This window comes from Falco peregrinus, chromosome 2 (genome assembly GCF_023634155.1).
Source record: "Falco peregrinus isolate bFalPer1 chromosome 2, bFalPer1.pri, whole genome shotgun sequence".
Taxonomy (NCBI): domain Eukaryota; kingdom Metazoa; phylum Chordata; class Aves; order Falconiformes; family Falconidae; genus Falco; species Falco peregrinus.
The window spans coordinates 19413189-19437980 of NC_073722.1; the positions used below are offsets into that span (position 1 = coordinate 19413189).

General features: G+C 40.8%; 3 protein-coding genes across 6 annotated transcripts in view; all 3 read right to left on the reverse strand.

Annotated features, from left to right (window-relative positions):
* FAM149A (family with sequence similarity 149 member A) overlaps positions 1 to 15622 on the reverse strand; it is a 32574-nt gene extending 16952 nt beyond the window's left edge. For 2 of the 4 annotated variants that reach the window (XM_055795145.1, XM_055795144.1), the window contains exon 1: positions 78 to 2749. In XM_055795145.1, coding sequence (XP_055651120.1) covers positions 78 to 127 — 50 coding nt within the window. In that variant the 5' untranslated portion in view covers positions 128 to 2749. Of the gene's footprint in view, positions 1 to 77; positions 2750 to 13196; positions 13406 to 15565 lie in introns of those variants that run through there. The other 2 variants (XM_027794871.2, XM_055795149.1) reach the window with 2 other exon arrangements.
* A 1779-nt stretch (positions 15623 to 17401) lies between these two features.
* TLR3 (toll like receptor 3) lies at positions 17402 to 23923 on the reverse strand. Its single transcript, XM_005243141.3, has 4 exons — positions 23480 to 23923; positions 21876 to 22067; positions 18437 to 20262; positions 17402 to 17776 (listed from the first exon to the last, which is right to left on the reverse strand). Exons 1-4 carry the CDS (start codon positions 23921 to 23923, stop codon positions 17548 to 17550), a joined length of 2691 nt encoding a protein of 896 aa, XP_005243198.1. The 3' UTR covers positions 17402 to 17547.
* Positions 23805 to 24792, reverse strand: part of ADAD1 (adenosine deaminase domain containing 1) — a 34511-nt gene continuing 33523 nt past the window's right edge. Inside the window, exon 12 of the mRNA XM_055798068.1 lies at positions 23805 to 23928. The gene's annotated coding sequence lies outside the window, so the exon portion shown is untranslated. The remainder of the gene's footprint in view (positions 23929 to 24792) is intronic.

Consider the following 24792-nt stretch of genomic DNA (forward strand, 5'->3'; position numbering starts at 1 on the left):
CCCGCCCGCAGCCGCGCCAGGGCCCCGGCCGCCCCCCCTCGCCTGGCCGCGGCCCCCGGCCCCGCGCCCACACTCACCCCACGACCAGGAGCCCCCCCGGCGGGCCGGCGCCCCGCGGCCTGCGCATGGGGCCCGCGGCGGCCCCTCGGCCCGGCCCGGCGGCGGGGAGGAGGCCCGGCAGCGCCCGCCCCGCACCGGGTCGCCTCCCCCCGCGGGCGGGCGGCCGGCGGCGGGGACACCCCCCCCGGGACTCCCCGCCAGAGCCAAGCCTCAGGCTGAACGGGAGGGGGGCGCGTCTCCCCCGGCCCCCGCCGCTGAACACACGGCCCAGCACGGCTCAGGTTAGGGTCCTGCCGCCCACGGACGGTGTCCCTCGCCTTTACAGAGGATAAGATTTTCCTGGATAATTGAGCTCCCGTCCGAACGGGCGGTGCCCGCGCAGGTTCGCGCTAGGCCGCTCATCTCTAGCTCCAGGCCCTAAATCCTGGTGCCTCCGCATCCTTCCGAAAGCCTCTCTCCAGGGAGGGAGCGCCTCTGCTCATAAGCAGGAAGAAAATAAAAGTATTCTTCCTGGGAAAGAAGAAAGGTGGCATTAACGATGCTGAAAATTAAGTCTCAAAAGGTATGCCACAGGACACCTCTCATTACAGCAAAACAGCTGCATTCAAACGATATTTAAAGTTTCATAACCAAACAAAATACTGCTCCTTAAGAAAGACGTATGGAAAATGACTGCACAGTATTCCTCTGATATTTAAAGAATTCTCACCTAGCTTTAAAAAACAAGAGTTCCAAATTCTCCTGACCCTGTAAAACATTAAGAAATATTTTACTTTTATGCGTGTCACTAACAATTTGCCTTGCCCTTAGCAACTGTTCTTCTATAAAAGCAGGTTTGTCTGAAATCGCACACACACACAGAAAAAAGCAGGGTTCTTTGTCAAGTTAACACATATCCAACAAGCAGCTGCAGATCCAGAAGAGCAAGTCACATCCAGGTTAAAAAATACCACAGTTTTAACACTAAATCACTGCACATACGTATGTTTGTGGAATGTAACTTTGATGAACAGAATACTGTAAATCTCTGAGAACAACAACCATACTTCCAAGGATATTTACAACATGAAGCAAATTATTTCTCTGAAACCTTAGGAGGATTTTCTACATCTTATTTTGGTTTATCTACCCTGAAACCCTGTTTTGAGATGAGGGAACTCAGTGCTGTAGTGCTATGCAAGCTCTAAAGAGATTTTGCTATTGGTCCAAAAGACCTACTCACACCTGTACACAAACACAAAAAGATTTTTTTTTTCTTATTTTCCCATTTGCTTGAACAAATTAGAAGGCAGGCAACAACATACTTCCTAACAAAGGGCCAAGACCACGCACCCCTACATGAAGGCCAAGCAGCAAGTTTTGCAGCAGAGACGTACACCGTCAGTCCAGGAACAATGCAGATTTGCAGACATCTCTTGCTCATATATGCAAGCAGCAGAGGATGGCAAACAAAAGCACAGATACAACATTATCAGTCATTTATTTTTCCAATCCCGGTGTCCAGAGTAACTATTATGGATGTTGCGTAAGTAATTATCCTACAAAATCACTACCCAGGAAGAAGACAAGCATCCACAGTAATTCTGTGTGCCCCAGCTGACTGCTGTTGCCACTTCAGCTTCCTCCCCCTTCAACGTGCCTTACAACTTACACTTCAAAACATTAAAAAATAAAATGCTTTTCTACAACGGCAGAACTCATTTTGTGTTACCTCCAGAATCACAAAACATTGAAGGCAGCACTGGCTGTTACTTCAGCTCAGCAAAGGAGGAGAACACATGAGCACAAACGTGGCAGCGCGATAGCCTTTTCTAGCCGAAAAAGTAGAAAGCAGCACATCCACGGTGTGGACAAATGAAAACAAAAAGAAAACTGAAACTCTGTTATCTTTTCCCTAAACCCCAAAAGCTTACGGGCCAGCCATTTCCAGTAACAGTTTATCAATAAAGGCACATAACATAACAATAAAGCACGTTTAAACTGTTTCTACTGCATGTAATTTCTTTCCTTTCTAAGCAACATTCATAACACAGAGCCAACCCACAAAAATAATTCTCTACTAGACCCAACTCCAGTCGCACTGTTGAGCATGCTGTTTATTTCAGACTGCTCCAAGTCATTACATGTCCTTACAGGAGAGAAAATCAGAGTCTCAAAACAAAACTGTGCCAAAAGAAAGGAAAATATAAGGCTGTTCCTGAGTTTGAATGATGTGAAAAAAGGAAGTTTATCTGAAATAGAGCAAAATAAAAAGAGGGAACGAGAAGGCCTGAGCAAACGAAGCAGCCTGTGTCTTCAGTTGACTTTTAAGATCTTTGTTTTGCATTTGTTTATTGCAAAGGGGCGTGGGAGGGTAGATCCTCCTGGGCAGTAAAAGTCTTAAATTTGATCCATCTTACATGTATGTATTCATTGCAAGAGAAATTTGATTCCCCCCCCCCCCTTCTTCAAGCAACACACAAAATTTGTCTAGTTATTAAGATCAAAAAGGGATAAATATAACAAGCCAGCTATGCACAGAAGTTTCTCAGTTGCATTTAAAGATCAAACTGTACTACAGAATTGTTTATACCAACCACCTCAGAATGGCTGTACAGAGCTAAGAACCCTGTGGCCTATATTAAGAAAAAGAGAAGAAAGCATCAGATACAAGGAAAAGTACAATAAACAAGAAGAGAAAGTGAGTCTGTCTGGACAAAAAGCTTAAATTAAAAAAAAAAAAACCAAACGAAAACCCAAAAACAACCAAAACCACCACAAATGTATTAGAGCTTCAGTTTTCCTTTCCATTTAAAAGTCAGGAAAAGCATATCCCATCACACATGCAGCGCTTGATATGAAGGTGTAACAGCAATTTAAGAGATAAGTTTCAGGCTTAGGAGAACACACAGGCAAGAGAAAAAAATTAATCTGGAAGGAGAAATGTTTTGAGATTAATTGGGGGTGGGGGTGAGGATATGAAAGAGGAGACCTGACATAAGATGCACAAGCCATTACCTTGCATGGGGTTTTAAAGACAAAGAGCTTGAAGGTAGTGCATGAAGTCAGAGTTCTGAAGGGAGAGAGGATGTATCCTATCATCAGTAGCAGATTATTATCACACCTGATTAGAAATGTACTTAAAGATGATGAAAATCATAAATGCTAGATAGAAAGGTGTACTCCAAAGTCAGGAAGAAAAAGAAAAGTGCAAATGGAAATAAACAACAGACTTTGAAAGCCCTCACTTTTCCTCTCCAGAAGAGGCTCCAGAAGCCCTGCAGTGTGGCATCCATTGAGCGCTGTGTGAATTCGCCTCATCTCTCACCTCTAAAAAGAAGGGGGTGTAAAACATCTCATGTTTTACAAGGTTTTACCTCACATTTAACAGATTTTGGCCTCGGAACATAGGTTTTAGCCTTGGAAGCTCTTTCCACCACCTCTTTGTACTTACGTGCCTTTTATTTTGGTCACTCCTACCTGTAACTGTTTCTTAAGTAACGCTAGAACAGAAGAAATGTCCTACTAGATCACAGTGAGAGTCCCTTTACTCCAGTATTTTGTGTGACAGCAGCAACAGGACATACTACTTAGGGGAAGCACCTGCTACAGATGATAGCCAGATTTATATTCCTCCTTCTCTAGCAGTATCCACCATCATGGGTTAACAGATGTTAAGAAAATACATCACTGCCCAGTACTTTCAAATTTAGGTCTTCTTTTTCAGCATTTTCTTGAACACCTTACCATGCCTGCTGAGACTACTGATTGTAACAAAATCCAGAAGTTACTGCTTACTCTGTTAAAAAACAAAAACAAAGAAAAAAAAAACAAAAAAAATCAAGAGAGACATGTATCTTTTCTCCTAAAATGTTCAGACTAATTACAGGTTTTCCATGAATGCCTTCTGAATCTAATGTTGCAGCATCTCATCAGTAACAAGTTCTTGTTCTGGTTGCCCATCACACTGCATCCAGAGTTCTCCAAGCACCACATCTGTACCAGGTGGTCATCCTGAGCCGCTGCCTCTCAAAACTGCCAAGCCTGACTTCACAATCTGTCTTCTGAAGGCAGGTCACTATTCTCCCCCAACACATCCCAGGTGCCTTTCTTGACATGTGGAACCAGAACCACACACAGCACACAAGATGTAGTAGACTGCACTGAAATGGTGCTTTCCACTCGTTCCTCATCAGGAACAAGATTTTACTGCTTTTTCTGGATACTGCCGTACACAGAGGCAATCATTGACTGAGCAGTCAGACGCTGGCAAGATCTCATTCTTGAGTCACAGCTGCCAGTTTTGAGGTCAGCATTATTTAAGGTGGGCTCTAATTATTATTCCCCTAAATGCATTACTTTCCTTCATCCACTCTTAACCTCAGTGTAAAGACTGAGACCATGAGTTAGATTTTGTGTAACCTTTTTGCTTTTTGGAGTGCTCGTCACTGCAATCACAAGAAATAGGGATCACCCTTCACACCCTACCACCAAATTATAAAGAAAAGCCCACAATATCAACTGCATCTCTCTAAACCAAGCCCTTTCTTCCTCCCTTCCAATCAAGACAATGATAATTTTATGGATTACTAATTGAGCAAGAGTATATTATTATTATTACTACTACTACTTCCACCACTCTAAATTGAAACTGGAGAGTGTTATAAAAGGAGACCCTTGTCGGGTACAGCCCGCTGATTACTATTGCTTACTGGTTTTCCAGGTGACTAGCAATAAAAGTCCAAACAAGAAGTCTGAGAGCAACCAAGAGGGACCTCAGGGCATTGGGGCAACTGGTTGAGAACTTGTTTGGCTGCACTCAAAATCACCTCTTTTACCCAAGACCTGCTTCTCCTTAGGGTTCAGGTTGTCCCTTGTTACTGCATCTATCTAGAGTGAAGAAAAGTAAGTGAACGCACACGTACAGTATCCCCCTGCATCTTCAGGGCTACTTCTAAAGAGGTGGAATAAGGGGAAAAAACGGCCATAATTTTTAATACAATAACAATACATGCACATACAACACGGCCTCTTGGGTAGATATTTTTACTACATACACTTAAGTGGAATGCCTACTATTAGGCATTTTCACATTGACTCCCAAAATAGATGTAAGGCTTTTGCAACCACAACAGGTTTTCAGTTCTGCTCCTACCTTTACAAGACAGAGTAATAAACTGTTCCAATTTTAAAGATAGGCTTATTTCTATATAGCCATTTTATTCTTCTGCAAATTTTGAATGCATTTCAAAATTATAAAGATGCGTATCTTTAAGATGGCATGAGCTTTCTAAGTATTTTTTATGTATACATATTTAAATCTATTTCTAATCCTGAAACACATTGAAAATGTAAACACAAGTATAACACGTGGTTCTAGGAAATATAAACGACTACTGAGAGTAAGATCTGCATGTTAAGTACCTCTTCTATTTACAGAAGTAAATCTGACTTTGTAATATAAATTACAATTTACAACTAAGAAAAGTACCATCATCTTAATTAACTGCAATAATAAAGAATGCTAATTAGTGTGTTAGAGAAGGTGTTTTATTTCTTTGATCTGATGGAGGCATTTACTGCTGCAGGATCAAATGTCTGCGAACAGCCAGGGAGGGAGCAGCACCCTAACAAAACATTTGGAAGTGGTCCACAAGACTCTCCCTGTATATTTTTGTTACTGATGTACATTTGGAAATACAGTTAATATCTTTTTAGAACAGATTTATTTCATCAGCATAACACCAAAGAGATCGGAACTTTTTTTTTCCCCCCATTCTGTTCATTAATCTCTGAAGCAAATCAGACAAATCATCCAGAACAGGTGTATATACTCTGAGCACTGAATTTAAAACAAACCCACCAAAAAGTCTTTGAAATGTTGTATGGCAACAGCTCTACAGTACAGAGTGAAGCCATACAAGTGTGGGGAGACCTTATCTGTATATGCTCATGTATACTAAGTACATTTCTCCTTCCTCTAGGACCACAGGCACCCGGCTTGAGATGTCAAGATGTCACATCGTGTATCTAAAAGCTTCTATAGCCCAACAGACTTGAGGAGCTGGAACTTGTCCTCTACCCTTGCTATAGCATGACATCCATGCTGTTGGATTTGAAGAAAGGCACTACTGAAAACCAAAGAAACATCTCTTCATTTATCCCACAACCTCAACCCCCTTTTTTTTTTTTTTTTTTGAGGAAAAAGCTTATAAACGATTTAATGCTTGTTTTGCCTTTCATAAAAACAAATACCCTTTATATTGAAATTTCCAGATTTCCAAAGTTTAAAGATCACTATACCCGCACCACATAAAGTAACACGAACTGTCTGTTTACCATACAAACAACTTTCATTTCAAGCAATGAAGTTGTTTAATAGTCTCTGTTTTAATTAGGTTACAAAATTTTTGTAGTGAGGTCAAGACATTGACTTTATAATGTTAAAAAAGATAACCTCCATGTACATGGTTACATCAAAACTGTACTTTCACTGTAGCTCGCTTGAACTACCAGATAATGTTCAATACCTTATTTCATCTGCTAGGTTGCCGATAACATTCAAAATCGAACATCAGCAAGTGCTCCAACACCCTGCCAAAATACTACATGGCAGAAGCCTCTACCTACAATTCTATAGCCACAAGCAACAAAAATAAGGACACAATCAAAATGTTGCCAGTATGACATATGCATCCCTTCCAGTGCTTATCTCAAATAATAGCCAATCTTGCAATAAGTACCCAGAGCAGCATTCCAATGTTTTTCTTTCATATCAGGAAGCATTAAAGAGCATATTTCACGTATTTTAAAACACAAGTGCTCACTATGTAAATATGCTGAACTAGAGGTGTATCAGCCAGAGCAGAGGGATTACACACGGATGATGGACAGTGTTCAGTTAGGCAATCTCCTGCTGCACATCCATGAGAAATCCCTCATGCACTGCCACTTTCTGATTATTAAGATAAGCCACCGAGTCAGTGTGCTAATCCTCTATTACTTGCTGGCTGCAGCCTGTAGGACATGGTGCCACTGCATCACCAAGCAGCTAACCAGCCTTCACCCCACGTCAGCACCTATGAACTGAACAAACACGCACTGCAACATTTGAGTGTGTCCATACTGTCTATACATAGGTCAACAAAGGCATTTCTTTTTAACACAGGAAGAAAAAAAGTTAGGTATATTATGATGTACACTTTAATTTCAAGTTATAGAAAGATAATAAAGAAGCCACAATTAAATTCAAGGGTTAAACAATTCATTAAAACCTCTGGTGACTTTTGAGCTAAGAATATGCTTGTAGAAAGGTAGTAGGTAGAGAGACAGTAACCAATCCATCCGGAGGAATCAACGTGGCCAAGAGAAAACATATTCTGAAGACCATTAGGAGTACAGCATGCCTAGTCAGGAGAGGGAAAAGTGAGGATATAAAAACTATCTCTCATTCAGAAAATGTCATGAAAGGCAACGAGCAGGAGGAACAGGGGAAATAACATGAAAAGGAGAGAAAAAAATGGCAAGAACATGAAAGCCACTAGAAATACATTGTAAAATAGAAAGCAAGACAAAAGGTTTGTGTTCTTTGTGTCATGTTAAGTCACGTAGCATAACAACCCATGATTAACAATCTATAGGGATCTACATTTTGATGTAGAAAAGTTCCCAATATGTTCTTTGTGAAGAGCTGGAATATGGTCATGCCATTGAAAATACTAAAGTAGTCAGTCAGTATGACTTTCAGCAATTGGTCACATTGAATATTTTTAGTGGAACGTGTCTTCCTTGGTTACAAACGACATACTTTGTAAATATATGCTGAACTCCAAACACATACTCTCCAAAACCATACACATGGCTTGCTTGTATTCCCCCTCAGCAGCGACGCATTGCTTGTAACATTCTACTTCTGTACTGCTCAGGTAGTTGGGACACATTTTAGTAAGTGACAAGTATAGGTTATTGTAGCCATGCTGATGATTTAAGGTAGAACTTGTTCAACCTTGACATACGTGATCGCATATGTTTAATTGGCTAAAACTGTGAAACACTTTTGTATGTGCCTTGTTTTATTTGCCAACAGACAGTTATTTGCTGACCATACCACTGAATACTGTGTTTCATTTTGCCTCACTATGAAGATTTCTGCTTGGCAGAAAACACTAGCGATACTCTCAGAGATTGTTAAATTGTCTCACTGCAGTGTAACTCATGCCATTGTCCAAAGCATACTAATTAGGATTTATCCTAATAGTAGTATTTTATAGAATAAAAGAATTTACCAAAAACATTCCAAACTTTCTGATTGGAGTATAAAATGTATGTGCATAAAAGCTTGACATGTTAATCCTCACACAGTTGCAGAACTTTCAAGAACTATTTAGAACATGCTTTTGTAAAAAATAAAAGGTAAAATAAAAAATAATTTTTTTTAGCAATTGTTTCCTGTATTGGTTACCTAAGACTTCCCCTTCAGAAGAAATTATCCAGTAAAAATAAACTGTGTGCCAACTTGCATACATTACAAAGATGTGTTTTCAAGCGAAGGAGTCAAAGCAGCACAGAAATCCCCACCTCTAATTATCCACATGTACATGGATACCCACACCCATGTACACACAAGCACAGGTATACATTCACATCCCTTCAAAAATTTTCCAACCAGATTATGGCAACAGCTAGAGAAAAGCCTGACTCAATCAGTCACAAGTTCAGTGTTTTCTGAGGACAAGAAATTTCTAATTCCTTTAGAACTTGATCAAGCTGACAGGAGTGATCTCACCACTGGAAAGACCATGAACTTCCAAAAAACTACTGCAGGATCCAAGAATCTTCTACCTTATCAGAAATGGGGTGGTGGAACTGATCTGGTGCCAAAACTAAACTAAAAAGTATAACCCCACGAACAATTGCACACTGAACTCTACACTGAGAGCAACTAAAAAAAAAAGACAAACACACATTGTAGACATTATAAAGTACAACGCATTTCTAGCCCCTCAACTCACAGGACTTTAGAGGAAGAGGAATTCAAAAATCACAGTGAAGTGTAACAACATGGGCCTTGGGCCCTTCTGCTTCTCCTTCCCATGGCTAACCTAGCGATCCTGCTCACCGAGTGCTGGTCCAGAAATAAAATGCCTGGCTGTAAACATACCACCTTAGTTTCCTAGAAACAGCACAGACAAATATTATACATACACAAGAATAAATACGTAGCATCTGAAAGCAATAAAAGCAGTCTGAGGAAAATTGGGCTTCTTCGGTTTTAGCTATTTCTTTTTTTTACATTTATTCTTTAGCTGATTAGCTACTTGCTGGAAACTTTGTACGACTTCACCAAAAACCTAATGTTACACATGATATTGTAATACATTAGGAACTCTTTTTAGTTCCATCTATCTAGAGGACTACTGAGTTCCGTAGTATCATGTAAAATTAAAATAGACCTCTAAGCACTTTTAGGCTTATTTGCAATGAAAAAAATAGACCATGGTAAACTACCACATTACTACATTTACTCTTTTAGATAAGTACAACAATGGAAACAGGCAGCTAAGTAACACTGCAATGCTTTATGTAGGTTAGTACGCATTACAGCATGAAAGAAATCTATTGCTTTTAGTGGTTAAAAAAGGAGATACGGAATCTGAGTTTCAATCCTGTGGCTCATCAAGTTACTTAGACTCACATTTTCAAAGTTAATCATTTTGAAGACCAAATTTTGAGCTACTGAGAAATAAAAGGTGACAGGAGTGACATTTTTACATCACAGATAAAGCTACCCTTCTCATACCAAGTTCACAAACACGTTTTCCATGTGCTAGAACTATCCTGAAAACAGGGAGCAGTGCAATTAATTTCTACAAAATATTTGCCACTCCTAAAAAACATATCTTAAGCCTCCTCCAGTTTACTTTTAGATCAGCTAAGGGCTGTTATCTCCTCTAGTTTTTGCAACACGTTAGGACATCAATAATCATGTTTCTTAAAAAAAGAATCTATGTACCTTGGTGTCAACCAGCATATTCTGGTAAGTGTAGCATAAATCATCTTAGTATCCTCCCAAGGAATTTCATGATCTTATACAGCAGCATATATTTTTTCAAACAATAATAAAAGTGGATTTTTTTTGCTCTCCATTTGCAGAAAAAGAGATGTATTCATCACCATTCCTTCAATTTGATTAGAAGGATATGAAATCACTATAAATAAACAGAAAATGTAAAATCTTACGAAGTACTGCTATAGTTTAGACCTACACAGTATTAGACTAGCTCAGAAAATTCAGAGTACCTGGGAAAAACAGTAAGAAGTGCGTGCCAGATTTTCACTATTTTGTGCTCTCAGCGTATTTTGATTGCTATCAACTTGTCAGCATCTATGAATAAAAATTGCAAGACATAAGATTAATCTTTTTCATTTATTAACTAATTACATCTAGTTAAATTGCTCTTAATGAAAGTACACTCATTGGCCATTGATAACATCTTCTAAAACATTTTAAACAGCAATAAAACTTGTCACATTTTTTTGTGAAGAGGAGAAACTTTGTTTGGGTAAGCAAAAGCTTCCTATGTGTAACTATCAACAATAACATATTCTGTAACTCACAAATTCAAATCTGAACTCTAGGCAAGGAATACTAAAGGTTTCAATATTTAATTAAGATGCTTCTTCTAAAAGCTTAAGTGGAACCATCTAATTAAAAAATGCTAATGTGGTGGTATAGACTTTCCTTGTCAAAGTGATGTATCTTATTCCTTCTTCTACATCTTTCTGGTCTGGTTTTGTTTTTTTGAAGACAGACAATACCTTATCAGAATAAGCCTGACTGCTATGAATAAAATATTTGAAATGCCACCATGCATACAAAAGTATAACAGGCTATAATTAGAGGATATCAGTTAGAAGTGTTTTAATAGCAAGCCAAAATAAGTGTTTTGCTGCACACAGCCAGTTTTAATGTAATAGGGTTGATTCTGCATCCCAATAGAAGCAATTACTTCATCTTAAGAGTGAATTTCATCCTTTTATTTTTTTTATGATTAAAGTCATCAGCACTTCAAGAGGAACACCAGCTCATACAGCATCATACCTGGTGTACTTTTGGTAGTCAAAAAAGAAACAACTAGTGGGGAATTATAGGCAGACAACATTGATTTGGTTCTAGTATTGTTTATATAAAGCATCAAATATCTTCTAAACCGAACTCCACTTATAAACTTCAATAAACTTCAAACCAGATTAACCTACCTGTTCAGAAAGGCTAATATTCTACACAAACGCAGAAAAAGGTTAAGCCTGAAAGAGCTTAGAATCCATTCCGAAACAAAACCAAATGCATTAAATAGGAGCATGGGGAAATAAAAGGAGTACATCAGGGAGAGTCTGTGTTCCTACTTGTATTATTTTCTATTTCCTGAAATAAATTTATAAATATCTAGATAAAAGTATGTATTCACAAATGTGTATTGTATTGTCAATCCTTATCCAGGTAAAAAAACAGCCTAAAGCACCTTTACGTGATGCTGACATTGGGTCTGGCAGTTACAGTTGAGAAAACATCCTGGAGTTATCATGGGCTCAATACACGGTGACAACAAATCCACCAACACAACTGGTCCACATCAGGAAGGACACTGAGACAGAAGTGGAAAGCATTCCTTTGCTGCTGTGTAAAACCTTATTCTGTCCACAAACAGAATACCGCGCCCAGTTCTCACCCCTGCGGTTCAAGAAAGACGTACTAGAGTAGGAGAAGGGCTACAAACGTGATTAAGGAAATAGCTGCTTTCAGAAGGCCGGCTAAAAAGGCCGGGATTCTTGGACAAGGCTAAGAGATCACATGCTGAAGGTCTACAAAATCATCCAAGTGGTACATCAACTAGAAGATGAAGGAAGTTATTACAGTACTTTGCGACACAAGAACTAGGGATGCTCCGTGAAAACAGTTGATCAAATAAGCATAAAAGAAAAACTTTTTTTTTTCCAAAACAGAGGAGGCAATGACTTTCAAGACATTGTTGCTACTAAAGCTTACAGAAGCAAATACTACCAGCACATTCAAAAACCGATCCGCCACAGACATGAGGCCCATAAACTGATTCCAAAAGGACTAAACAGGTGCCTACCTTGTAACATGCCTACTGCGAACACTGGGGGATAAGCACAATTTCTCTGCCAGAGACAGGCTTGAGACCCATTCAGAAAGCCAGAGGACCACCATTTCAATGTTATGCTACAGAGAAATCAAACTAGGAGAGGTCCCAAAATCCACCTGAAAGTTTAACAGAGTACTAAAGAGATTTCAGTCCTAAAGAGTTAAATATTTAAATTTCCTAATACATTCCTTCTTACCGACACCTGAAAAGATGTTTTCAGGATTGCCAATAATACCAGACTAGCACAGTTCAGTACTACAGAGTCAGCATGTAGTACATACAGAAACCTTTTTTTTTTTTTTAAGGGTACAAAATACTACACCGATACAGTAATACAGCTGTTACGCACTTCAGTAATCTCTCCTGCTTTACATATGCTAAGAAACAATTTTCAGCTTTCTTATACCTTCGCTTTAGCAAAATACCACCAGCGGAATCCTACCGTGCACACACACTTCACAGGCTTCTCTTATCCTCAGCAAAACCTAAACATTTTCAAGATGCAGCTGAAGATCAAACACAGAAGGACGCAAACAAAATCTCAAACCATTACCGATGCTTCAGGGTTTTACCGGGCACTGCCTGAACGTCGGTTCCGATGCTCAGGGGCAGCTTCGGGACAGGCCGACACAACCGGTACCCCCCGCGGGCGGTGGGTGCCCCTGTGGCCCCCACTCCAGCTGCGGCGCATCCCCTGCCCCCGAGCCCGGGGCGTTGCTCCCCTTGGGGACCAGGCGGCTCCCCCCGCCGCCCCAGCACAGCCCGGCTCCGCGCTTCCCCCCGCCGCCCCCGGCACCGCCGCCCCCGCAGGCGCCCTGCCCGCCCTCCGGCGCGCCCCTGGGGGCGGCAGCCCCAGCGCGGGGGTGCTCGGTGCCTCTCAGGGCACCCGTAGGCAGAAGAGGCCCGAGGGGACCCCCACAGGACCCCCACAGGCCCGGGGGGCGCGCACCCTCCGCCGCCCGCCCCCGGTCTCAGCGGGCGCGCACTCACGGGGGGCGCCGCGGGCCGCGGGCCGCTCCCTCGCCGTCGCTCGCCGCCTCCTCCCCGATGCCGGGCAGGGTGACCGGCGGGGCCCTGGCACCCGCCCGCCCCCCGGGCTCCCTGTCCGCAGCGGCGGTGGCCGGGCGGGGAGACCGACCGACCGCTCCCCCCGGCCGCGCCGCCCTGCCCGGGGCCGGGGGCCGCGGGCCGGGGGGGGGGGGCGGGGGCGCGGCGGAGCCTGGCGAGGAGCGCGCCCAGGTGCGTCGGCGCCACCTTCATGGCGGCGGGGCGGGAGCCCCTGCCCGCCCTGGGCCCGCCGGCGGGAGCGGCCCCGCGGCCGTTGCTAGGCGAGACAAACGGCGCCGTCGGCCCGCGGCGGGCTGCGAGCGCGGGGCAACGACCGGCCGCAGCCCGGGCGCGAAGGACTCGGGACGCCGCGTTCCTCCTTCCGTTAAAACCCCACCTGACGTTAGGGGCAGAAACCGCCCCACCAGCCGGGGTGGCGGCACCGCGCCCCCCACGCACCGCACGGGGCTTTACCGCAATGGCGCCCCGCGGCAACGGCCCGCGCCCCGGGATGCTACCGACGATCCCGGGCAGCCTAGAGAGCCAGAGGGCGCCGGGATCACGGGGACCTCTCTCTCGTGCCAAAACACCAGCAGCGGTGGCCCAAGCCGGGCAGCTGCGCCAGGGGTGGGGCACAGCCCCCCGCCCCGGCTTTGCAGCACGGGCTTGGCTGCCTGCATGAAGCATCATCGCACCAGCAGCAGTTGCGGGACGCAGTAACGAACAGCTGGTATTAACGGACAGGGTGAATGTTGTGGCAGCGCACAATCTGGCAGGTAGCACAGCCCTTGGCAATGTCCAAAAGGACGGCACAGGCTGAGGGGTAGCACAGTTGCTTTACACGTAGGAGCCCCGGACCGCGCACCTCACAGCAAGCTGCACAACCAACTTCAAGCTGGCAGCTGCTGGCAGACACCAACCAAGGATACAAAGTACAGAATTTTATCCCTGCCTTGTCTTCCTAGCACGTCAAGTAGTGCAATGAGCTGGCAGAGCGGAGCACACGTGACACCAAGCAGAGGACTGAGATTTGAAATTGGGATATCCTTGGCCTTTGTTCTTACAAGCTGGAATAAATATGCTCTGACCAAGCCTCATGGAATAAGCCCACATCAATCTAACAGCAGCACAATCTGCATTTATTCCTCACCATGCCAAAAAGCCTTGGCTGAGCCACAGTGAAAACTGCACAATTGAGCACATGGGTGTGTAGTGTATTTGGAGTGTATTCACCTCGGCTGTAGCCCCAAAGCAACCCTGCATGAAGACCTGGAATAGAACCTTTTCTGACCATCATTGTCCGTAACTTGTTCATTACTCCCCATCATTCAAGAACCACAAAGCCAGGTTCCACCCAAATCTACAGACCTGAGCATCCTGCCTCACTCAAGTCATTCAGATATTCTGCTTTCAATACAGATAATTGCTTTTTAGTCCTAAGTACTATCTTTGACACTACAAGTTTGGAGCTCTTTTTCATTTATTTGGTATCCACCTCCTCAACAAATCAGCCTAATACAGTCTCAGGCTGCCTACAGCAAAGAAACCACCCAGCTCAGATACAGACCGTTAACTCTTTGCCACAGTAAACCCATTTATTTACTCTAATTAATATTGCCAAACAAATGTACAGGAGCAGAGCAGAAGCAGGTAACTTCCAAACAGGGCAAATTTATATGAAAATTTTATGTCAGGTATAATTGATGATTACTGTTGGCCCCGTGCTTACTGCTTTTGTGCCTTTTTTAATGTTAGTCAAATTCTCATTGTAAGTCTTTATAATTTTTTTTCCTGTTGTAAATTATTTTAAACTAAATGTAGGTACTGAAATAACTGTTTAGAATGCATCATCATAGTTTTATCATTGAAAATTATCTTCCCTCACAGCAAGTACTTTTAGTTTGCATCCTTAGCTATATTACAAAACTACGCACCTGTAACACATTTTTTCACTGTTCTGAGACTGACTTTGGGGGCCATTTGTAGCAGCAAAAAAAAATCTTCGTAGGATTTAGACATGTTATCATTTGTCAGGGTTTAAGGGCCAGAAAAGTCCATTTGATCATCTGGCCTGAGCTCTTGTATCACATTTCACTTCAGCGTTTCTCCGTGCGTTCTCTGCATCTTTATGTCATTTTTAATATCTGTGTGAACTGCTAACATTTTCTAAACAATTTATATTGATGTGGAATGACAAATTCTGCTACTGTGTGTCATAACAGATTTAGGAAACAGAGGAACCCTTTCGCATGTTAGTCTTTAAATAAGAGAAACAACGACTGACGTGTGTATACCTGGCACGACATCCTTACCTGCTTGCCTCCTCAACTTTCATGGCTTAAGCATGAAGAAAGAATTTGTCACTTCACCTGAAAAGGTCAGAAAGATGAGATGAAAGCATCACAATGGGGATAATCCTATTACTGTAATTAGGAAATCATCATCTATCACTTCAACTGTAAACAAAGCCTTTTTTTTTTCATTCAGCACTTTCTCAGCAAGTGAAGACTGTCTGCATCCCCTTTCTTCACTCTTCTGGTGCGTGCAGAATCTACTTCATTAATTATTTTTCTCATTTATATTTTTTATCATCATGGGACATATAAACCTATTAAACCCAATGTGTTTCATCTATGCATCTAATAAATCATGAGGAAAAACTGCTTAAAAGGTTAGGTATTGAATTATCTGAAAGCTGTTTTCTAAAGCAGTAAAACAGCATTCTTAGAGTAATGGTGGTATTGAAACTGATGAGGGAAATGCTAGGGAGAAACAAGCAATTTAAAAATATCCTGAGCTACTGAAGGATCACACACCTACTAAAAATTGAAAAAGTTTTTACAAGGTCCTTGAAACAGCAATTATATATTAACAAAAACATACAAATGACTGTCTAGTGTCTAATTTACCATTAATTGTACTCAAACACTGAAAAATTGGCAACCAGTCTCAAACATTATAAACATCCTTTCAGAGCACACTTTGCTGGTTCTCAGCTCCCTCCAGATCAACCTACTAGCCCACAGGTTTGAACATTAATGCTCTGGCAATTGCCAACCAGCCCATGTTTCTGTAAAATATGTTAAGGAAAAAACAAACTCGATAAATATATAAGAAATTACACTACAGAATTCTATCTCATTTCCTTATAATTTTCTTTTAGCTATTGAAGGCAAAACTATATACAGTCATAAAGAAAAAAAAAATTGAAATTAATCTGCTTTAGAAATTTTTCTCCCACTCTACCTGTAACTGTCACAGAAATATTTCCAATACAATTTAAAACAGTTTCTTTTGGAGTGTTATGTTGTTGTTGTTTCACTGGTAATGAAATTACGGTAGCACCACCTCCCACAAAGCTGTCTTCTAGTTATGCTACAGAAATACCTATGCCTTCACTCATTTTATACAGGTACACCAGCTGTGCTTTTGCCATGTTTCACATTGATTTCAAGTTCTATTTAAAGGCACACATATAGTTTTATGGGCATTCAAAGAATTAAGGTGACATCTCTCAGTATAAATGTGCTTCTGCCAGATCTGTCTCTGAATTTCAGTAGGGAAGAGTAAAAAAAAAATAATCATACCGCATTGATGAGTCAGTTGACTCATTAGTCTGAAAATCTGTTTTTGATAGTCACCAGTACACCCATAAGGCATAAGCAGTCCTTCACTGCATGCCCTGAACAGGCTGCTCACAGGGTCACGTTTCTTTCCATGGCTTTTTCTTAAAATAGAAGTTTTAAAACTCAGTTTGAAACTCTGCTACACTCCTTGGTTTCAACTACACAAATAATTTTCCATGTTTCTTACTGTGCTGCACAAGGAAAGCTTACCAGTTTTAATTTCACTGGATCTACCCATGTTTTATGAATGCAAGCAGCAGTGTCCACTCCACCTTCTACACAGAATTTGCCATTTTATCATTATAACATTCTCTTTTGCATATCCCTTTAGAGAGTCTGTGTCTTTTTCTGCACTACAGCAGGTATTTTTTCCTAGAACATCAGTCATTCTCACTGGGTTTCTGCCACATTTTTGATACGCAGACTGAAATGACTGTTACTCACGATCCACTATCACTCATGATCCATTTTAACATGTCACTTCGGTGCAGGTGAATGAAAATACCAGCAAAAACATGAACATAAGACAAGTAAATTGAAATTATAGTGACCCTTACGTATCTTTACAGCATGACAAACTTTTTCAGGTCTCCCTGAAGGCTTGATTTCCAACAACAGAAAATACGCAATAAAATGAACCCTATAATTCAAATCTGTGCTTCCAGAATTCAGTGCGCTTTACTGTTAGATTTAAGTGCGATCACTAATTGCTGATGAAACGCACTGACTCGTTCTTTCTGGGCTGGCCAGTTCAAGATGCAGCGAGATCTGAACATTCCTCTTCTCAGGTGAAGTGCATGATACAACTTGTAATCCTGGATATCATCAAGAAAGATCAGTATGATGGAATCCCGACTTTGTTCAACAGCTTGCTGAAGAGCGTGATAGACCTTAAAACTGAAGCGAAAATAAGACAAGAAAACATGTTTTCTTTCATGTAGAGGGAAAAAATGACAAACAGTTCTTTAAATAGCTCAAATAATAGCACACTGCAAACTCAAGGACTAGACTCAAACAGGGGTCTTAATGTCTATTCTAGGATATAAAATTGTCATTACTTAAATTAATTACCTTCTAACAAAAGAAAAAAATCATCCTCTAAAATTATAACCTAAGTCTACTGTATTGATATAGCCTTGTTTAGTAAAGTTCCTTTCTTTTCAAGATCGCTACATAAGAAAGGTAAAAGACTCATTTATAGGCAAAAAAAAAATCATCTTTGGATGCCAGTGATGTCACCCATTATTGCCCTTTATCAAACATCTAATTTTAAGGAAAGCAATTTTCACAGGTGACAGCTTGATTTTTTTGGAAAAAAAATGAAATTGACTGAGATATAAAATTTCTACTAGCGTACATGTGGAGCAATTAACTTCAGTTAGAAATTATTCTGAAGACATAATATATTAAGTAAATATAAAAGTAGAATTTGCATGGTATTTTTTTACTAAATAGGTTTTTTTATTAAATTACACAGAAAAAAAAAAAAGACTACCTTGTTAAAAAATCTGTTAAGAAATTTTCCCCCTCACATACAATATTTCATATCCTACTCACTTTCTGCACCAGGGATCCTGTAAGAGGTGTTCAGTCACAACAAAAATAATCTTCCTGCTCATTTTTATACTGTTAACTGTGGCTTCAAATTCCGATACGCCTGCTTCAAAGTCCCGTTCTTCTAAACAAAACCTAATTTGAAAGCGGGGGTTTTTTTCCAGAGAGATGAAATTCTTAGACACCCAGTTCTTGTCCTGTCTTGCATGAATAACATAGGCATCATAATGAAACTCTTCCTGTTGTATGTCAAGTTCTTTAAAACCCAGTATTCGATTTACTGAAATATTCCAGTAGAAAGCTACTCTCCACCCTTCAAAATGGATTATAAGAACAGTAAAAATGAGTAGCATCACGGTAGTGGCAGTGATCACAAACAGAAGTTTAAACGGAGCACTGTCTTTGCAGGCTGAGCTATCAAAATGCAACACCAGACTACCGTGATACTTAGCTGGGGTGTTGCAAATGTACTGGGACCGCAATCCAGGCACATATGCTCGGGTCACATTAAGCCATTCAGCAAACCAAGCAATGCTTTCACAGGTGCAATCAAAGGGATTGGAATCCATCTCTAGTATTCTCAAGCTCTTGAAGGCTGGGCCAAACACTTTTTCTTCAACTGAGGTTATCAGATTTTTCTGAAGGTTCAATGAATTCAGAGAGGCTTGGTCATCAAACAGAGTTGCTGGAAGCACATTCAAATTATTGGATCCTAAATCCAAAATTTTTAATTGAAACAGACCCTTGAAAACCTGAACTGGAATCTCATCAAGCCCGTTTGATTTTAAATTAAGAATACTCAAGTTGGTAAGACTTCTTAGAAAAAGAACAGGGCCACCTGGATTTGCATGTTTCCAAAGTCGATCTAAATTATTGTGCTGCAAATCCAGAATGTCAAGTTTGTGAAGTCCATCAAACACATCTTCTTTCATGTTTGCTATGTTGTTATTGCTGATGTCCAGGACAGTTAGATTTTGTAGAGGGTGAAAAGGCGAAGGAGAAAGTGCCAGATTACTGCAACCTACCTTCCTCAGCATCAGTTTTCTAAGGCTTGGGACAAAAATGAATGATTCACTTCGCAAAGCCACATTTTTATTATAGGAAAGATAAATAACTTGTATATTATTGAGACCTTTAAACTCGTGACCTGTGAGCTCCTGACTAATTTCATTGAGACCAAGATCAAGAATTTTCAGGTGTCCCAAGGAGGAAAATGCCCCACTTTCCATTGTGGAGATTCTTGTTTTTGTGAGGTTGAGAACGTGCAAACTGGAATTAGCAAGTGATGAAAATGTTTTATTAGTTATTCTTTGTAAGTTTATATTGCAGTTACAGAGACTCAGGTATTTCAGGTTGTGCAGGCCTGTGAACATATTAGCAGTAATTCCTGGAAAATTATTATTATCCATTATAAGGTACTCCAGGTGGTATAACCAGTGAAAGGAAAAATCTTCAATTTTCCCATTAAGTGAATCTATCAGATTCAGATATTTGAGGCTGGATAATCCGTAAAACGAACGTGAAGATACATGAAAGTTATTACGCTTCAGATTTAAGTACTGTAAACTTGAAAGCCACTGAAATGAGTCATCTTCTATCACAGACAGAGAATTTTGGGAAAGGTTTAAAACTGTGAGATTTGTTCCTTGCAGACCCTGGAAAGTTGACTTGCCAATGTACGAAAGCTTCACATGGCTCAGTGAGAGGTTCTGAATCGCTGTGTTTGATAATTCTGTACAAAGTTTCTTTGTGCGATTTTCACCAAGTTCAATGTTGTTCAGTATGAGGCCAAAAAGATTTCCAATTGTATGTAAACATCCTACGTGAAACTGAAAGGAAAAGAAAAAAAAAAAAAGAGTTTGACCTAAACAAGGGGATTATGTAAGAAAGTTGATCCCTAAAGCTAAAATTTGGAAAGGTTTTCAAACGAGATTTTCAAGCAGAAAGTAACTCCTACACTCAGATTTTTCCAAAGCCAAGTTCAGACAAACATTTCTTGGAGTTTATACTTCTTGCAATAATAGTTCTAGAATTTGTAACATGCTTATCATAATTCTGATTAGCACTTTTTTAGAAGAAGTGCTTAGTGAAATGAAAGTTAAATCTCATTGCTAAAACTCTTTCACTAGAAGCATCTTAGAAATTGAGACAATCTCTTCCTTCAGCTTTCTTTCATTGGCAGCTGCCAGGAATATCAATATACTACTGCAAAGCCAGATGTACTGTAAAAAAAGTTATTTCGGCCTTCAGACAGCCAAGAAGAAACAGAGTTTCTCTGTGTGAGCAGAAGCTACGCTCATGGAATGTGATACTACACACTTCCTTCCACAGTTCAGATCACAAGCCTCCACTGTAGTGCTGGCCTCTCATCTTGATTCCTGTATCAGCTGAATAATTAAATACTCCATTGGTGAGAATTATTCAAATGCATAAGGCTGCTTTTCAGACAGCAGTACTGTAAAATCAGAGCAGCCCAAACTAGCAGAGAGCAGCGCTGCCCAAGAAAGGCGCAGTTCCATCTACTTATCCACACGCATGTGCCAATATGGCCATACGTGCAAGTCACACACTAAACCAGCCAGGGAACCAGCCTGACTGCAAGCTAACCAAGCCAAAAAATCTGCAGCTTCCCCAGTGATCTAGTGCATAGCCTCATTAAAGCTTGTACCAGAAAGAGGGAGGGATGAAGCAGTCAGGGGAAAGAGGACAGTGGGGCTGCCTCTCACCCGTGGTACAAACTTACGCCACTTCAAAATATTCTTCTAATTTTAATGTACACGTTCTTTACAGATCAGTCAACTGGGAAATAAACCAAGCAAATGCAAATTCAGCATTCATATGCTGAGGGTCAGCCAGCTTAGAGCTGCTACACATACCATCACTCTTCAAAGAATCGTGTTAACACCAAGAAGTGGGTCAGAGAGAACAGTGGGGTAGGTGGCTAGGAAAACGCCCACTTGCTTTTTTAAAGGCGCAAGTATACTTTTCTGCAATGATTACTTCTCTGGGGTACCCCACATGCACAAATGAATGTTCTCTTTGATTAGGAAGTGACCTAGATTGTAAAACTAGCCTTGCGTATCACCTAATATTGTACTTTTTCCCCACTTAGAAAGTATGTCAACTGTTCACCTTCAGCACGTACAAAAAAAATCCTGCATAGAAAATATCCGGTAAGGGTTCACACAACTACTTGATCTAGCTCTTGCTTGTGACCTCTGATCTGCATGGAACCAGCTCTTGCTGATTTCGGTGGGACAAAAATAATTATGTGTATCACTACTGGAGGTCAGAAGTAATGCTGTATATAATAGAATGGTTTTACCGTGGACCTCAGTGAATAAAAAAATGTAATGTAAGTGCCAGACAATCATAAAGGATAAATCAGGATAGTTCCATTTTATACTTACGACTGTTGAATTTCTGTTGAAATGCTTCCTACCTCTGTCAGTGGATTTGATGACAAATCAATACTATTCAATGAGGTGTTGCTAAGAAAACTGAAGTCTTCCTTTTGTAACTCAGTGATTTGATTGCTATTCAATATGAGCTCACGAAGGTTCTCCAACTGTTGCTGTATTCCTAAATTTGCTGACTTCAAAAAATTATGAGATAGGTCCAAAATATTCAAGTTCTGAGGAGAAGATGCAAGCAGAAAAATATAAAATTCTTTTTATTTTCTAACATACAAAACCATCTTGAAATATTGCATTACAGTCTAACTGATTAGAAATTAGTTGCAATACTACAATTAAAATAAATTTGTAATATAGAAATGGCAGCTTTCAAGCTCCTGCAGGAAGAAGCCTTCTGCATCTTCCACACCTGTAACTTTCATTGCATTCATGGTCTTAACCTGCTAAAATATCTACTGCAAACCAAAGAATTACTTTATCTAAAATTCCTTATGGTCACTAAAAGCCCTCCTGCTCCTGTGATAAAAGCAAAAGTCTACAGCTGGCTGCAGTTACAACTAATGCAATATTAAATCTTGTATCCCACCCTTTTCACTGTGGTCCACCCCGTAAATGGAAGTGAGGAATGTGAAGAGGAGCCCAGTAACAGCCTACAAAGACCAGTGCCATACACTCCAGCTCATGCCCAGGTGCTCAGGCTCCTCCCACAGAGGAGGAGATTCTGCCCTACACGTGATTCCACAGAATGTGCCTTGAGGTGCCTCAAGGAGGCCTCCATCAGTAACCGGGCAGCAGCAATGTGAGGAAGGCCAGAACATCCATCCCGTTTCCAGCACCAAAGCTGGCTGTACTCATTCGTACTTCATTGAGAGTCAGCAGTCCTATGATGCAAGCCAATACATTTTATGTAACTGCACTGGAATACTGAGTTTAGCAGAAAAGTTCAGACTTGTTCAAAACAACATGCACACTCATTAGAATGTTGTACAACAATTAATAACCATGCATTGTCTGTATTTTCTGTTGTCCTTAGGTCCTTTGTTTTGCATGATTCCCTGCCTGGTGCAAAGACAATGGAACAGTCTCTTCCTGCCTCCTCTGCTGGTCCCCCAGCCTCACAGATGCTAAAAAGAAAGATGTTTAACCACATGTAAGCTACCAGGAAAAACAAAGCTAAGAGTGAAAAGGTTTTTACTCTTTCTCAATCCCCCAAGTCCTGAGAGACACTACATTCAGCCTGAGCAATGGCTTTCATGGTCTGAGTAATTACACCTTGACCTTGACAGCTTAGGCTAGCTACCATGTTTAGACCCCAGGCAACTCAGATTCCAGGCCATCCATTTTGCCCTACATGTCATCTGCTGCTGCTATTCTCTCTGCACTGTATGAAGAGATGCCTTTATGGCATGCAACAGGGAAAAGGGCATGGAGAGCACTGACTCATAAGGAAGGCTGAGACTCTTAACACAAGAAGCCACTAGGCCTTTTCTTTAGAAAAACAATGAAGTAAGATTATATGGTGGGTATTTCCAGATGTAAATAAGCAGCTGTTCTGCTATACACTGGAAGATAAGAGTATATTCCCCGTTTATACTTCATTTACATGAAAAGGTGCATTTCTAAAACTTACCTCCAGGTTTTTGAAAGGATCATTTTTTATATCTATTCTATTGTATCCTAGATTGAGTTCAGTCAGGTTGGTGCAGGAAGAAAAGACTCTGTCAGGGAGCTTATGCAATTCATTATGTTCTAACTTCAGAATCTGCAACAGGGGCACATTTCGGCACAAATCTGGTTGCAGTTTAGAGATGATGTTGTAGCCTGCATTCAAGTAAACCAGTTGGCTGTACTGGGTCAGATTTGCAGGACCTAGCTCTCTTAGCTGATTATGAGAGATGTCCAAACCCGTTATATTGTTTGGAAGATCAGAAGGAATTTGAGTCAGCTTTAGGTGACTGCAGTCAGCCATTTCGTATCGGATCTGACATTGCTTTCCAGCTGATACACAGAGCAAGCAGACAGACACCAGTCTCACAGATAAGCTGCTCCACCGAAGAACCGCACTTCCCATCATTTTATCTGCAAAGGTAAAATGAACACAGTACAAATTACAATAATTTTGACACAGCTTATATCTGTGAATGAAGCAAGAAGATGAAGCAAGCCAAGCCCAAAAAAGGTGTAGCTTTATGCTGAGCAAACTATTTTTCACCCATAAGGTAGCATTCATTTCTGCAGCAAATGCCAATAATCTCTCTAAATTACGTTTTCTATAAAAACAATAGTATTGTGTCATGTAAAAATAATTATGTTCAAAAAGCTACCAACACTTTACCTATTATCAATGCAAATTTCCAACAATTTTCGCTTTTCTGGTTCATTTTGCATTGCTTTAACATGCATAAAATACAATAAATATGACAAATAACACACAGGCCCCTCAATGTTAATCACTGAGCTCTGAGCTTAACCACACTGATAAATATTTATAGTTAATGCAGTAAGAATGCCTAATATACCATTTAATTTACAGTTCTCGCAGTTTTTTAACAAGCCAGCCACACAAAATTATGTCTTTCCATCCCATAGTGAAAGAAGAAATACCAGGCTACAGAAAGATGGATGAGAAAGTAAGAGCAGAGGAGGAAAAAAAAATCAGTACCAACCTAATCAGAGAAAGAAACGGAGAAGAGACAACGCGTAGAGAAAACACTGTCCACAGATTCAATACATTTCTCCAAATACTTCCAGGAAAATTTACACATTTAAGAATTTTTATACCCCACCCCATATGTTCGGAGCATTTCCATTACGGTGTCAACCTCTGTCCACTGGTGCTCCAAGCTTCAATGGCTCTGCCTGTTTAGGCATTACATTTCCAATGAATCTCAGACTTCACATTTTATTCAGTTTCTATTTAGTATCCATAAGCTTTACATTTAC